The 12,700-nt window shown below is 40.1% G+C and overlaps 1 protein-coding gene across 4 annotated transcripts in view; it reads left to right on the forward strand.

The window, feature by feature from the left end:
- LOC124266886 overlaps positions 1 to 12,700 on the forward strand; it is a 37,082-nt gene that overhangs the window by 22,039 nt on the left and 2,343 nt on the right. For all 4 annotated transcript variants that reach the window (XM_046701720.1, XM_046701721.1, XM_046701722.1 and 1 more), the window contains 3 exons: positions 1,392 to 1,492; positions 2,611 to 2,738; positions 3,617 to 3,875. In XM_046701720.1, coding sequence (XP_046557676.1) covers positions 1,392 to 1,492; positions 2,611 to 2,738; positions 3,617 to 3,875 — 488 coding nt within the window. The remainder of the gene's footprint in view (positions 1 to 1,391; positions 1,493 to 2,610; positions 2,739 to 3,616; positions 3,876 to 12,700) is intronic.

Raw genomic sequence — 12,700 nt, forward strand, 5'->3', positions numbered from 1 at the left:
AAAATGATCTCCACGCCATTGCTGATATTTTTGTAACTTGAGGTGTAAAGCGAGATGAAAGGCAAGAGTTAACTCCCCTTATATATCTACACCTAAAGACTCCATAGGAATCTCCAACATCACTGGGATATATCCAGGTTAACGCAGTTCGATATCCTGAAATTGGAAATACAGTAGAACACGGATATAACGAACTCCAAGGGACCAAGAAATTTAGTTCGCTATATCCGTTGTTCGTTATTCACATTTGACCGCCACCTTCGATTGTAGAGATGTAGACATTCACAGACATTACCTATATCATGTTGATAAATATGAAGTTCATTTTTTATAATAAAATAGAAATAATATAACTACAACTTAAATAAATGTATTTTTTAATGAAACGGTTGTTGAATGGGTTAAACACGATATGTCTGTTTTGTTAATTAATTAATGACCATCAATAAATGTTGATTCATCGCAAACAAGATTGATGTATACTGTACCGCTAAGTGGCTGAGCTGACACTGAGTGAGTTCGCTAATCACGTCGTTAATTGGGTCTTGGGGGGTAGTAAATCAGTTCGCTATATCCGTTAATTCGCTACTCACGAGTTCGTTATTCACGTATAATTTTAATGATATTATAAAGGACTGTTGACGGGACTTTTAAATTTGTTCGCTATATCCGTTTGTACGCTATATCCGTGTTCGCTATAACCATGTTCTACGTACCTTAATACATTTCCGATAATCACACATTTGTCATTTATCATTAAGCAGAAGCTATTTATATAGAAGCAAAGAAAACTCTTTTTAGAAAGTTTTTCACGAAATTTGATATCAAACTGATAGACTGACTCTGTTAAAAATAAGAGAACAGAATATCAATAGTTGAATTGAGTTGCCTCACCCTGACAAGAATAGTGAGTGAGTGAATGAGTTTAGTTTTACGCCGCACTCAGCAATAGTCCAGCTATATGGCGGCGGCCTGACAAGAATAAGTAGTGATCCAAAGAGCGTTTTAGTCTTTTGTTCTAGGATCAACTCCTCAATTATTTTGCCGTAAAAAGCATTTACATTCGCGTTTTCATGTTGAATGATCGGACAAATATAGTCAAATTGTGGAAATGAGGTGGGAAAGCTACATAATTATTTCCATATTTACCCCACTAACTTAAATTAGTATTGATACATGGACAAAGCGTATCAGTAAGAATGTATCATTTGTTCCAGAATTGAAAAGCACAAAAATGTCAAAAACCCGGAGAAACACCACCTGTATTTTATACTGTTGGGGCATAAGATACACAATCCATCGATCCAACAACATTCTGACTTTTATTGTACTCCACTCACAGCACTGTGAAGGATAGCTGTGGTGTTCAGGCAAAATAGAATATGTTCCAGAAACCAAGCCCACAGACACGTACAAACCAGTGACCCACCACCACTCGTACCTGGTGAGGAGGTTCTGGCCCGGTGGGAGGATGACCGATGGTACTACAAAGGTAGGAAACATTGCCGATGGGATTAGTTTTAGGATGTTGACATCGTGGCTTCATAAGCGAGAACCTATACCTGATCCAGTCTTTGATGATGGTGAGGAGGTTCTGGCCCGGTGGGAGGATGACCGATGGTACTACAAAGGTAGGGAACATTGCCGATAGGATTAGTTTTAGAAGTCTGTTAGCATCGTGGCTTCATAAGCGAGCACCTATACCTGATCCAGTCTTTAATAGTGCTGGTATTTGCATACAACCTGCGATATGATACATCACGATACTGAAAGTCTTGTCACGAATATATATTGCCAAAGTATTGTGCACTGAAACAGCGATACGATACGAATCCCGATATAAGGGTTGCGATACATTATGTATCACGATACTAAAACCTTTAATTCTAACACTAACTATAAAACTCCTTTAGATCAAAACAAAACCAGTTATAAAGTATTTCGTCAAATTCCGCCAGGGTCGTTCAATGTTCATTCGGAAAGAAGATACTTTAAGTTTATACACGGACTTTGTGAATGTTGATAACATGCGAGTGCTATGTCTGACACATGTACAGTTCTTGACGCAAGAACTTCGGAGAAAATGTTTACTTATGAAGGGAAAATAAGTAAGCATATATTCTAATCATCAAACAAAAGTAAGTCTTTTTTCTTGACAGATATCGCGATTCGGCAATATTCAAAGCTAAATATCGATGTATTGTGGCTCATTTGAAATATCGTATCGGGATATCCGACAATGTAAAACTTTGTATCGATTCACTGTATCGGCGGCCCATGCATCGATGCATCGATGCATCGATGCGTATCGATGAATCGTCACACCACTAGACTCTTTAATGAGGTGAGGAGGTCCTGGCCCTCTCGGAGGACAACCGATGGTACTACAAAGGTAGAAATCATTGCCGATAGGATTAGTTTTAGGAGTCTGTTAGCATCGTGGCTTCATAAGCAAGCACCCTGGGCATTAGTCAGTCACCGCCTATCACTAATCCTAGTAGACATTTGATGACGGTGAGGAGGTTCTGGCCCTCTGGGAGGACGACGGATGTTTTGTTTGTTTTTGTTCATACCAAAGGCCCGGGTTTGATTCCCCACTCAATATTTCAGGAAGGATTGTCCAGTGCATGGATAACGACCACTACAAGGTGAAAGATACCACAGGCCGAGATGACATCATCAGTCGGGACGATATCGTCCGGATAACTGATCCTTACGACACTGTGTCCTCTCACAAGGTAACACTTGAATAGGTTTACTGAGGAATTATTTCTGTTATTTCGATTCCCCACATGGGTACACAGTGTGAGGCCCATTTCTGGTGTCCCCCGATATTGCTGGAATATTGCTAAAAGCGGCGTAAAAATAAAATTCACTCACTCATTCATTTCAGAGCAGCATCATACTCGCGATCTAGCTTAGCAGTGGCAGGCCTACCAAAGAAAACTTTCCCACTGTGCAGAAAACCCAGAGAAGCCCACATTAATCGTGGAAATAGCAACATTAACAGTAAAACCGGCAACGAAAGACTATGAAACTGCAACATTTTTTTGTATCAGCGAACTTTGACCTCTACTGCGCATGCCCATTACGACCGGCGCTTCTTTCAAATTTCCGAGCAACCTTAAATCGACTCGCGTAGAAAAAGTATTGAATATGTCGAAATAATTGCTGTCAATCATTTCATACGAATGGAAAGTAAACTAAACAAGTGGGCACACAGGTATGATGATGATAAATGCCAAATAACACAACAAAAATACTATAAAAAGGGAATGTAACTTTTGTCTAAGCTGGAAAATGTCAACATGCGGTCAAGACTTCCTCTTCCATGTACACATGCGCAAAATCGAAGCTGCAGGATCTTCGTTTTTACATCCCGATTCAGCGATTTAAAGTTGCCGTTTTTAATGTTTCAGTAGCGAGGTATTACGTTTATGTTGCTATTTCCACGATTAATGTGCGTTTTTCTGCGTTTTTCTGCACAGTGGGAAAGTTTTCTTTGGTAGGCCTGAGTGGGATCCACCTTGATCTTCTTCCGATTATAGCTTGAATATAACTAAGCGCGTTGTTGTGTAAATCCGTGCCTCATAATTGAGTTCTCTTTCTGTCACAGAGAGCCAGTGGCTGTGTACTGGCCCGACACCCTATCTACTACTGGAGCTACGCCCCTGGCCGGGTGGTGGAAACGCTTGGTCAGCATCTAACTGTCCGTTTCTATGACAACAATCAGAAAAACATCAACAGATGGGACGTGTACGCTGCCAGGGACCGAGAGAAACATGACAAGGACGTGGCGGAGATTCGCCAGCGAGAGAAAGACTGGGAGGGACTGCAGGCTTTCATCAGAGACGAATCAGGCGTGTATAAACTAGGTACGTCAACGGAGACGAACCAGGGGTGTACAGACTGGGTAGGTGACCATAGACGAATCAGATGTGTACAGACAGGTAGGTCACCGGAGACGAATCAGGCGTGTAATAGACTGGGTAGATTACAGAGAAGAGTCAGGGGTATAAAGAATTGGTAGGTCATAGAGACAAATCAGGTGTGTACAGACTGGGTAGTTGACCAGAGACGAATTAGGGGTTTACAAACTGTGTAGGTCACCAGAGACGAATCAGGGGTTTACAAACTTGGTAGGTCAACAGAGATGAATTAGGGGTTTACAAACTTGGTAGGTGACCAGAGATGAATTAGGGGTATACAAACTTGGTAGGTCAACAGAGATGAATCAGGGGTATACAGACTGGGTAGGTGACCAGAGATGAATTAGGGGTTTACAAACTGGGTAGGTCAACAGAGACGAATTAGGGGTTTACAAACTTGGTAGGTCAACAGAGATGAATTAGGGGTTTACAAACTTGGTAGGTCAACAGAGATGAATCAGGGGTTTACAAACTTGGTAGGTCACCAGAGACGAAACAGGGGTTTACAAACTTGGTAGGTCACCAGAGACGAATTAGGGGTTTACAGACTGGGTAGGTGACCAGAGACAAATCAGGTGTTTACAGACTGGGTAGGTCAACAGAGATGAATCAGGGGTATACAGACTGGGTAGGTCAACAGAGATGAATCAGGGGTTTACAAACTGGGTAGGTCAACAAAGATGAATTAGGGGTTTACAAACTGGGTAGGTCAACAGAGATGAATCAGGGGTTTACAGACTGGGTAGGTGACCAGAGACGAATCAGGGGTATACAGACTGGGTAGGTCAACAGAGATGAATCAGGGGTATACAGACTGGGTAGGTCAACAGAGATGAATCAGGGGTATACAGACTGGGTAGGTCAACAGAGATGAATCAGGGGTTTACAAACTGGGTAGGTCAACAGAGATGAATCAGGGGTTTACAAACTGGGTAGGTCAACAGAGATGAATTAGGGGTTTACAAACTGGGTAGGTCAACAGAGATGAATTAGGGGTTTACAAACTGGGTAGGTCACCAGAGATGAATCAGGGGTGTACAGACTGGGTAGGTGACCAGAGACGAATCAGGGGTTTACAGACTGGGTAGGTGACCAGAGACGAATTAGGCGTATTCAGACAATGTATAGTCGGGTGAATATGGCAGGTAACCTAAAAAAAATTATAACAAAAGGTTTCTTGACGTTGTCTCCTACCAGGTACGCTTTATAACAGAAAAAAAGTCTACCAAAATCCAACTGTGCATTATGGGTAAAAACGGGTATTTCCAAGATTGCCGCCGTTGGGACTTTCCAATCACCAGAATCACTATATCTTTGTCAATAATTGAGTCCAAAGCATAGTTTTTGGTTGTTATCTATGGTTTTGAAGGATGACCAAACAACTGGTGACAAAATATTTAGGATTTGACTTGTGGAAATCTGAAAGTGAGTATTATCCATAGGAGTAAATTTGAAAATGTTGCCATTGGTATACATTTTAAGTAGAAGAATATCATCTAAATAAACAATGTTAGGATAATGTTCCATAACAAGATTTTTACCAAGGACACTATTTAGTCCTAATCTTTGTCCTCATCTTCTTCTTTTGAGGGTTCATTGACTGGATTGTCACAATATGTCACTTGGCACAGTCCACAGGCAGTCGTGCATTGAAGTCCATTCTTTCTGCAGCTGCAGCGTGCGGAACTGCAACTAGCTGTGCAGTTACAATGTATGATCTTGATAAGACTGTCTGGAGCAGCATTTAGTGATGTCATGATGGGAACAAAGTGGTTGTCTTCAAGTTTCCAACCCCATTGCAATGGATCGAGGTTAGTTTGCATGTCCATCCAAACCATGACCTGATAATAGGCACGCAGACAGTGAAACTTGGTGGCTGATTCCGTTGGGGGAAGGCGTTCAGGTGTAACAAAAGATTTAGCAGCCAAAACCTTCTTTGCGAATACACTGTAACGCAATGCAGCCAGGGAACATGTTCTCTCTCCACCAAATAGGATCACCATGGCCTGGCGACCGGTTTCCTCTATCTTTGCTTGTTTGACGTCTTTTGCAGTGAAAGTATCTGCACATAGCTGGAGGACTTGATCACCTTTGACAAGTTTCTTGAACACTGATTTTTTCCCAATGCCATAAATCCGAGACGTGGAATCACAGCCTGTAAATGAGTGCAGAAATAACAGTTGGGTGCACAGCTTATTGCCAAGAAGTTGCTTCATCCAGTTGATGTTGTACACTTTCAGACAGACTTTTGAAGAACTGACTGATCTGAAATAGAGTGAATTCCCACCTGCCATACAGTAATGCAGCAGAAGAATCAATAAGTCAGTGTCCTCTCCGATCAGTGTGGTAGAATGGGTCTTTGCACTGTTTACTGCAGTCTTTGCGATGTCAACATCTGCATCTCCATGTGCCTGAATGACTTTACATCCAGCTTCCTTAAGTTTCTCACTTATCAAGTTGATTAAACCTTGTTTGTTTTTGTCTATGGATAGGAACTCTACCTTCTTCCCTTCAAATTCAGTTTCATGTGTAAAGTTAACAGTCCGGAAGCTGTTTTTTTGTCCCCGCCGTTTGTGTGTGTTATCTTTTATTGAAGGGCCAGTCCCATACCCATCAAAAACAATAGTTGCCATCCCATAGTGCTTAGTTGTGAAATCTGCATATCCCTTGGCAATTTTCCCGTAAGTGTCACCGTTCCACTTTAGCTTGTGTAGCAAGGAGCCTCCATCTAGCACATACTTTTCAGTCTGTGGGATGACATCTGATGTGTGATCACATCTTGCTATCTTTTTACAGTGATCATTGACAGCTTCAGCTAGTTGAGGTTTGTCTGCCTTTCGTATAATCTTATTGTCCTCAAACAGAGATGGTGGGTATGGACTTAACTCATATTTCAGCACTTCTTCAAATGCCAAATCCCCTGTTCTTGACACCACCAGGAATCGTTGAAACAGCAAACTAGGATCCATTGTTCTGTCAGGAGAAACCTGGACAGCAGTAGAATTTCCCAATGTCCTCGCTTTCTCTTTCCTTTTGATGGAGAAAAAATATACAGGCTGTCCAACCATTTTGTCAATAATATTTTTCCCTATTGAGTCATATTCATGAACATTTGCATCCTCGTTTGCAACGATACCATTGATGATATTTCTCAATGCTGGGTCTGAGGTGAAAGGAGAGCAAGAAGAGAGTTTGGAATGTATCTTCAACAGATCAGAAGCGTCTCTCTCAATCCTGGCGACACTGGCTTCTTTATGTTGCTCACTTGTGGAGTATGTGAGTTCATTGAAGTCTTGCATGGCAATGTTCAACTCAGAGGTAATGGGTGCTGACATTGTCCATAGTGTTCGCTGTTCTTCTGTCATCTTTCTGCCATGGGTCAAGCCTCCTGTGCTTTTTATTGATCTCATTGTTGTTTGTTCGATGATTAGATCACTACTGAGGCCTGCCCAAAACTGGTTTGTTCTTCGGATCACATGGAAACCATCTTGAAACTTCTTAAAAACTTCTGGGGTTTTGGTGTCCAACTCAGCCATATCTTGACTATAGAGGTAAGCCGATTTTAGGTAGTTGTAATGTCCAGCTGCAGCAAATATTGGCAATGCATTAGCTATAGCAAAGAGATGATCATCCCAGGATCCAGTGTGATCAGCTTTGATCAGTTCTCGAGCCGTGACAAGCATCTTCTGATATCCTATCCACAACTGGCTTGTTTTGGAGTTTGCCCTAAGTTTGGACCTCTTTTTGTCAAGTTCATTGATCACTTGAATGAAGGACACTGATTGTCTGAGTTCTTCAATTTGTTTGTCTCCCTTTAACAAGGAGGAATAAATTTCTCAATTTCAAGCACATGGTTTGCAAGATCTGGGTTATCTTCCACTGCCGATTTCAAGATCATTTGGTGGAGACATTTGTCTACTAGAAGGTGGCCTCATAATGCCCTTTGAACAGCCTTGCCAGACATCATATGAACCACGGCATTTTCACCATACACTATTTCCAGAATGTTTTTCAGACCTGACCCAGCCATCAGTGTGCCTATTGCTCCAAGTAGATTCATGAACATGTGGAAAGTACCTAGTCTAAGTATGATACTCTTCAAAGGGCTATTCCCTGGTGCAGCTTGAATGACCTCGGATGCTTTCCAATACAAGGGCTGGTCGAATGTTACCACTGGAAAGATATTGTGTCTGAAGGATAGGCTGGTCAGGTATTCCAACGTTGACAGAATGCATGACTTGTCACCTGGATACATATCAATCATGGGCAGATAGACTATAGAGGACACACCGGGATGTTTCTGTTTTTGATGAAGGATGTGCATCATCCCCTGCCAATTCGGAACTGTCTGCTTGAAACTGAAGGATAGTTCCCATAAAACATCAACCATTCTGTCACAGGCCTGAAAACAAGGGAGGTGTTAACCTTGTGAAGAACATGGCTGGTGAATCTGTATTCTTTAATATCAATTTTTGACATTCTTGCAATGTTCAGTTCTGATGTTCTTTGCCTTGTTACCAGATGACATGGATTTCCACCTGGAGTCATTGCAGCTATCATGCCCATTCCATGAAAGGTACCTTTCCCATCAATGGTAATGGTGTTGTGATCAACATTGTCACAGGCAAACAATACTGATATGTCTGGCACATCCTGCTCTTCAAGCAGCAAGTCGGGTGTGACACAACTTGCAGCATTTTTTTCAAAGCGTAATACTTCCCTGTATGATGAACTGTACCCCATGCAAGACAATGTTTCCACAAGGAATTTTGAGCGATAAAGGTGATGCACTTGTACCCCGAGGCAAATCTGGAGTGGTGCAATAACAGCCCTTGGTCTGACTGCCTGTATTATGGCTTGGCCAATAGCAGCAACTTTTCTTGATTTGTTCTTTCCAACAAACAGACAGTTGAGCAAGTTCTGTAGTGTATCTGGAAGGAATGACAGTGCAGAATCAAGTCCAAGTTCTTCTGACTTTGGATAGCAATCAGTAGAAGTTGGTACATCTGTTTTAATGTCACTCTTGATCAATCTTGCAGCGGTCTCAATTATGGCCTTCTTTTGTGTTTCATCGTCACCTTCACGTTCTGCATTTTTGTAATATGCTTGGAGGATATTAGATGTTTTCTCCCTGAACGTGATAATGTCACTTAGTCCTTCTCTGTCAGCTATAAAGATAGAGTCCCCCCATAGCGTTCCTTCAGTTTGTTCTTCAAATGGGAGTTGGTGTAGGGGAGAGAATTTTCACCCATCAGATACTTCCTCATTCTTTCCCGAAGGTATGTAATAGTCATCTGTTCCTCATCATTGTCCTCGAGATACAAACACATTTTGGCAAAAGCCTGCTCTTGATCACTGTCTTTAGGACGCCCAGGTGTTTTAGTTCTAGGGACATCACGAAATTTGACTGGTACATCACTGCCATTACGGAAGTGTACACTGCACTGATGATGATAGATGCAATCGGCTGCATGCAGATCTCCTCCATAGTACTGAATGCGTCCTTCCACTGCAAGAGACCAATCATCACATCTTTTTTCGCAAGAATCTAGTATTGATTTTGCAAAGTTGAAAGTCTTAACGTAGCTGAAATCTGGACTACGCAAGGAAACTGTGTTACCAAAAAATATACAGTCGGAATTACTATTGAAAGTATCCTTCAAAACACGAGAACTTCGCCCCAAAGGTTTTTTTTGTGTCCCTTGTTTCTTCATCTGATTTTCAACATCATGCCGATTGATATACTGTTTGCGACAGTGCAAGTGCACCTTGCATCCTGCTTCCACACTAATGTCATCACCTCTCTGAGCACTAGCAGCGTTGATACCATCGGCTCCCTTCTGACGAATTTTCACAATGTCACGGCCATTGTCAAGTCTTTTCAGACATAACTGACACTTGAAGAATAAGTGTTCTCCAACTGTGGTCTGAAACAAATGATGAAACAGTGGTACAATTCACACTGGCATTTATATAGAGAAAAGATGGTAATATTTATTGCCTATACAACATTTTTATTTTGCCTATAGAACATCATAAGACAACATTAAACTGAAGTTTTATTATAACCAAAAAATATATGTAGAGAGATAATAACATTTTCATACCTATTCATATGTCAATGCTTAAGATAGTTATTTGTTCCAAAAATCTAAATTAAATAGCAAGATCTTATATTCATGCAATTGAATTTTATTAGGCAAAGCACTTCAATATTTCATGTTCATTCATTACTATACATCTAAAATATCATGATCAAAATAGGATTTTTTGCATTATATTTTATTTGAAAAAAACATTCAAATTCAGATTCATTTTCTTATTCAGGGCACTTAAGTGTTTTATGTTTGTGGAAATTATATCAATCAATATAAAAACTAATTGTTTAAAATGGTTCACATGTAACTTTATAGGAAATTATGATAAAAAAGTAGGTACTACTTAAAAAAAATCATATTTAAAAATTCATCTGGGTATTTAAGAATGTATGATAAGGCATCAAGAAAACAGTTTTTTATATAAGCTGGGCCCCGTCTCGCATATCGCAATATACGAGCCGGTACAGGCCAAAGAGACGATGGCTGAGAAGGCCTACGCAAAGCCAACATTGACAATGTTATGTCATTTTCCATTGGTTGCTATTTTCAGACGGCCGCGCTGTCCTTCATCGGAAGACGTCCAAAACACATTTTGTATCGTTTTCAAAAATCGGCCATGCAGCCGCTTGAAAGACCTTTGAAAATATAAATTGTTCTTATTTTTTGGAAACTTCTTTTTTGCAAAATTCTTAATTTCTGTTATTGTACATATTTGATATCAATATTCACGAGAAATAATAGTAAACGTAAATATTCGTTTTATTTGCGTGAAAGGATCGTCGCTTTTCAAATACATACCCTAATTCCCTATGCGACAAAGATTTTTATTATAAGCTTGTCAGAAAACAGCGAATAAAATCATCTCTGATGTATGAACAAGACAAATATGCAGGTAATTTATACATGTGGACATCGGTCGAGCCACGTATACAAATTAAATCTCGTATTGCAAATATTCCAAACTTTCCTCGCGGATGACGTTAGAAAGGTATACATGTTTTAGAGTGGGTAGGTGTGCCAACAAGCCCAACACTGGCACAAAATCAGTAGTAAGTCGAAAAATGAATTTATAATATTTTGTGGTTATATATAAGTATTGAATTATTCACTTAGAAAATGCTGAATGTGTCCTGAGGACACTCTAGTACAGCAACAAGAAAACTTTTGAGGCGATACATCAACACCGCGGTAAACTCTTTGTTCATCATTTTCACCAAATATTAAATCAACATGGGTAGGCTTTTTAAGCAATATGGTCTTGTCATCAATACAAGGTGGTTATATGAAATTGAGCAATATAGATAATTGTGAAAACGAAGGCGGAGCAAACTCTACTTGTTTAAAATGTAAACAAATCATCACAATTCAGATCTTACACTATGTAGTTTATAGATTTATGAAAGTTTGATAATAGTTGGTTTGAACATACTTTTAATAGGAAATTTACAATGTTAGTGTTGTATACAAAATCTCGTACCTTTAGACAAGTGTCAGCAGATCTAAATGTATTCTACATCTGAACATAATGTTATAGTCGGAGGACCGTAGATCCAATGCAACGTTCACTTTTCAGATCCTATGAAACTGCGTCACAAAATACTTCCGCATCCAGTGGTATTATTTTCAGTAATTTCATTACATTTGAAGATATGGCTGGTACTCTATTAATAATGATGCAAAATTAGTCAAAATGCATCTACATTAACAGGTGAATATGGGAATCTAAGAACTAAATTATATATCAGATAGGGCTATCCAAATCGCCATTACGTGCTTTCTCATGTAGTGCTTTGTCATCTTTTCTTATGAATTGTGCAACTACCAAAACATATCCGCTCATATTGTGGAACTTTGTATTAGTATAGTTTGGTTCATGGTGAACAAACCATAACGAAAATATAGCGTCCATATCCACAACAAATTCTCTCCAAGTATTCTGAGTTACATTGACCTAGTGTTAAGCATGTTGGAGTTATGACCCCTTATCTTTATACGTGTATGGCCTCTCTGTCGTCGTTTGACTTCATAGAACAAAATCCTTTTTCGACAATTCTTGCGAGTCATTTTTAAGATTGAGCGTATAACGTTATGCATAAGCACACAAACCCATTTCGTATATACTTATGTCGTTCAGATATCAGAATGTATTATCTTCGCTCACACCTTCCGTAACGATGCCAATTTAAAAAATTCGTAGCACAGTGCTTTCATCAATACACAATCAAAAGCGGAGATATTTACTGCTTTTTAACGCATAACAAAAATTTGGACAACATTTAACAGTGTCTATTTCTCAAACCGCCGAGGTAGGTGCACTTATATTTATACCAACGGATAGGAAATTTAATATTCTACATTTCTATGTAATTTTATAGCCATACGCAGATCCAGGACCATGTAAGCGCAATTCTCGCACAACGTTCACTTTTCAAGTCTTATGATTCCCAGATCTCTCATCGCGACGGAATCCAGTTTGACCAATCCGGATGTGACGTCAAATAAACGAGCAGAGCGTTTTAAATGGGAGCCTATACCGGCTCCTAGCTTTGTCGAACGTTAGCGCGCGCAAAGGGAGCCGGGAACCAGCTTATTTTTTATATAGGTCAAACTCCATGCAGAGAAGGTGAAACACACTGCAGAGGAGCTTGGCTCCAAGCAGAGGGGCTGGAGGTG

This window comes from Haliotis rubra, unplaced genomic scaffold (genome assembly GCF_003918875.1).
Source record: "Haliotis rubra isolate DU_JTF1 unplaced genomic scaffold, ASM391887v1 Scf1286, whole genome shotgun sequence".
Lineage (NCBI taxonomy): Eukaryota > Metazoa > Mollusca > Gastropoda > Lepetellida > Haliotidae > Haliotis > Haliotis rubra.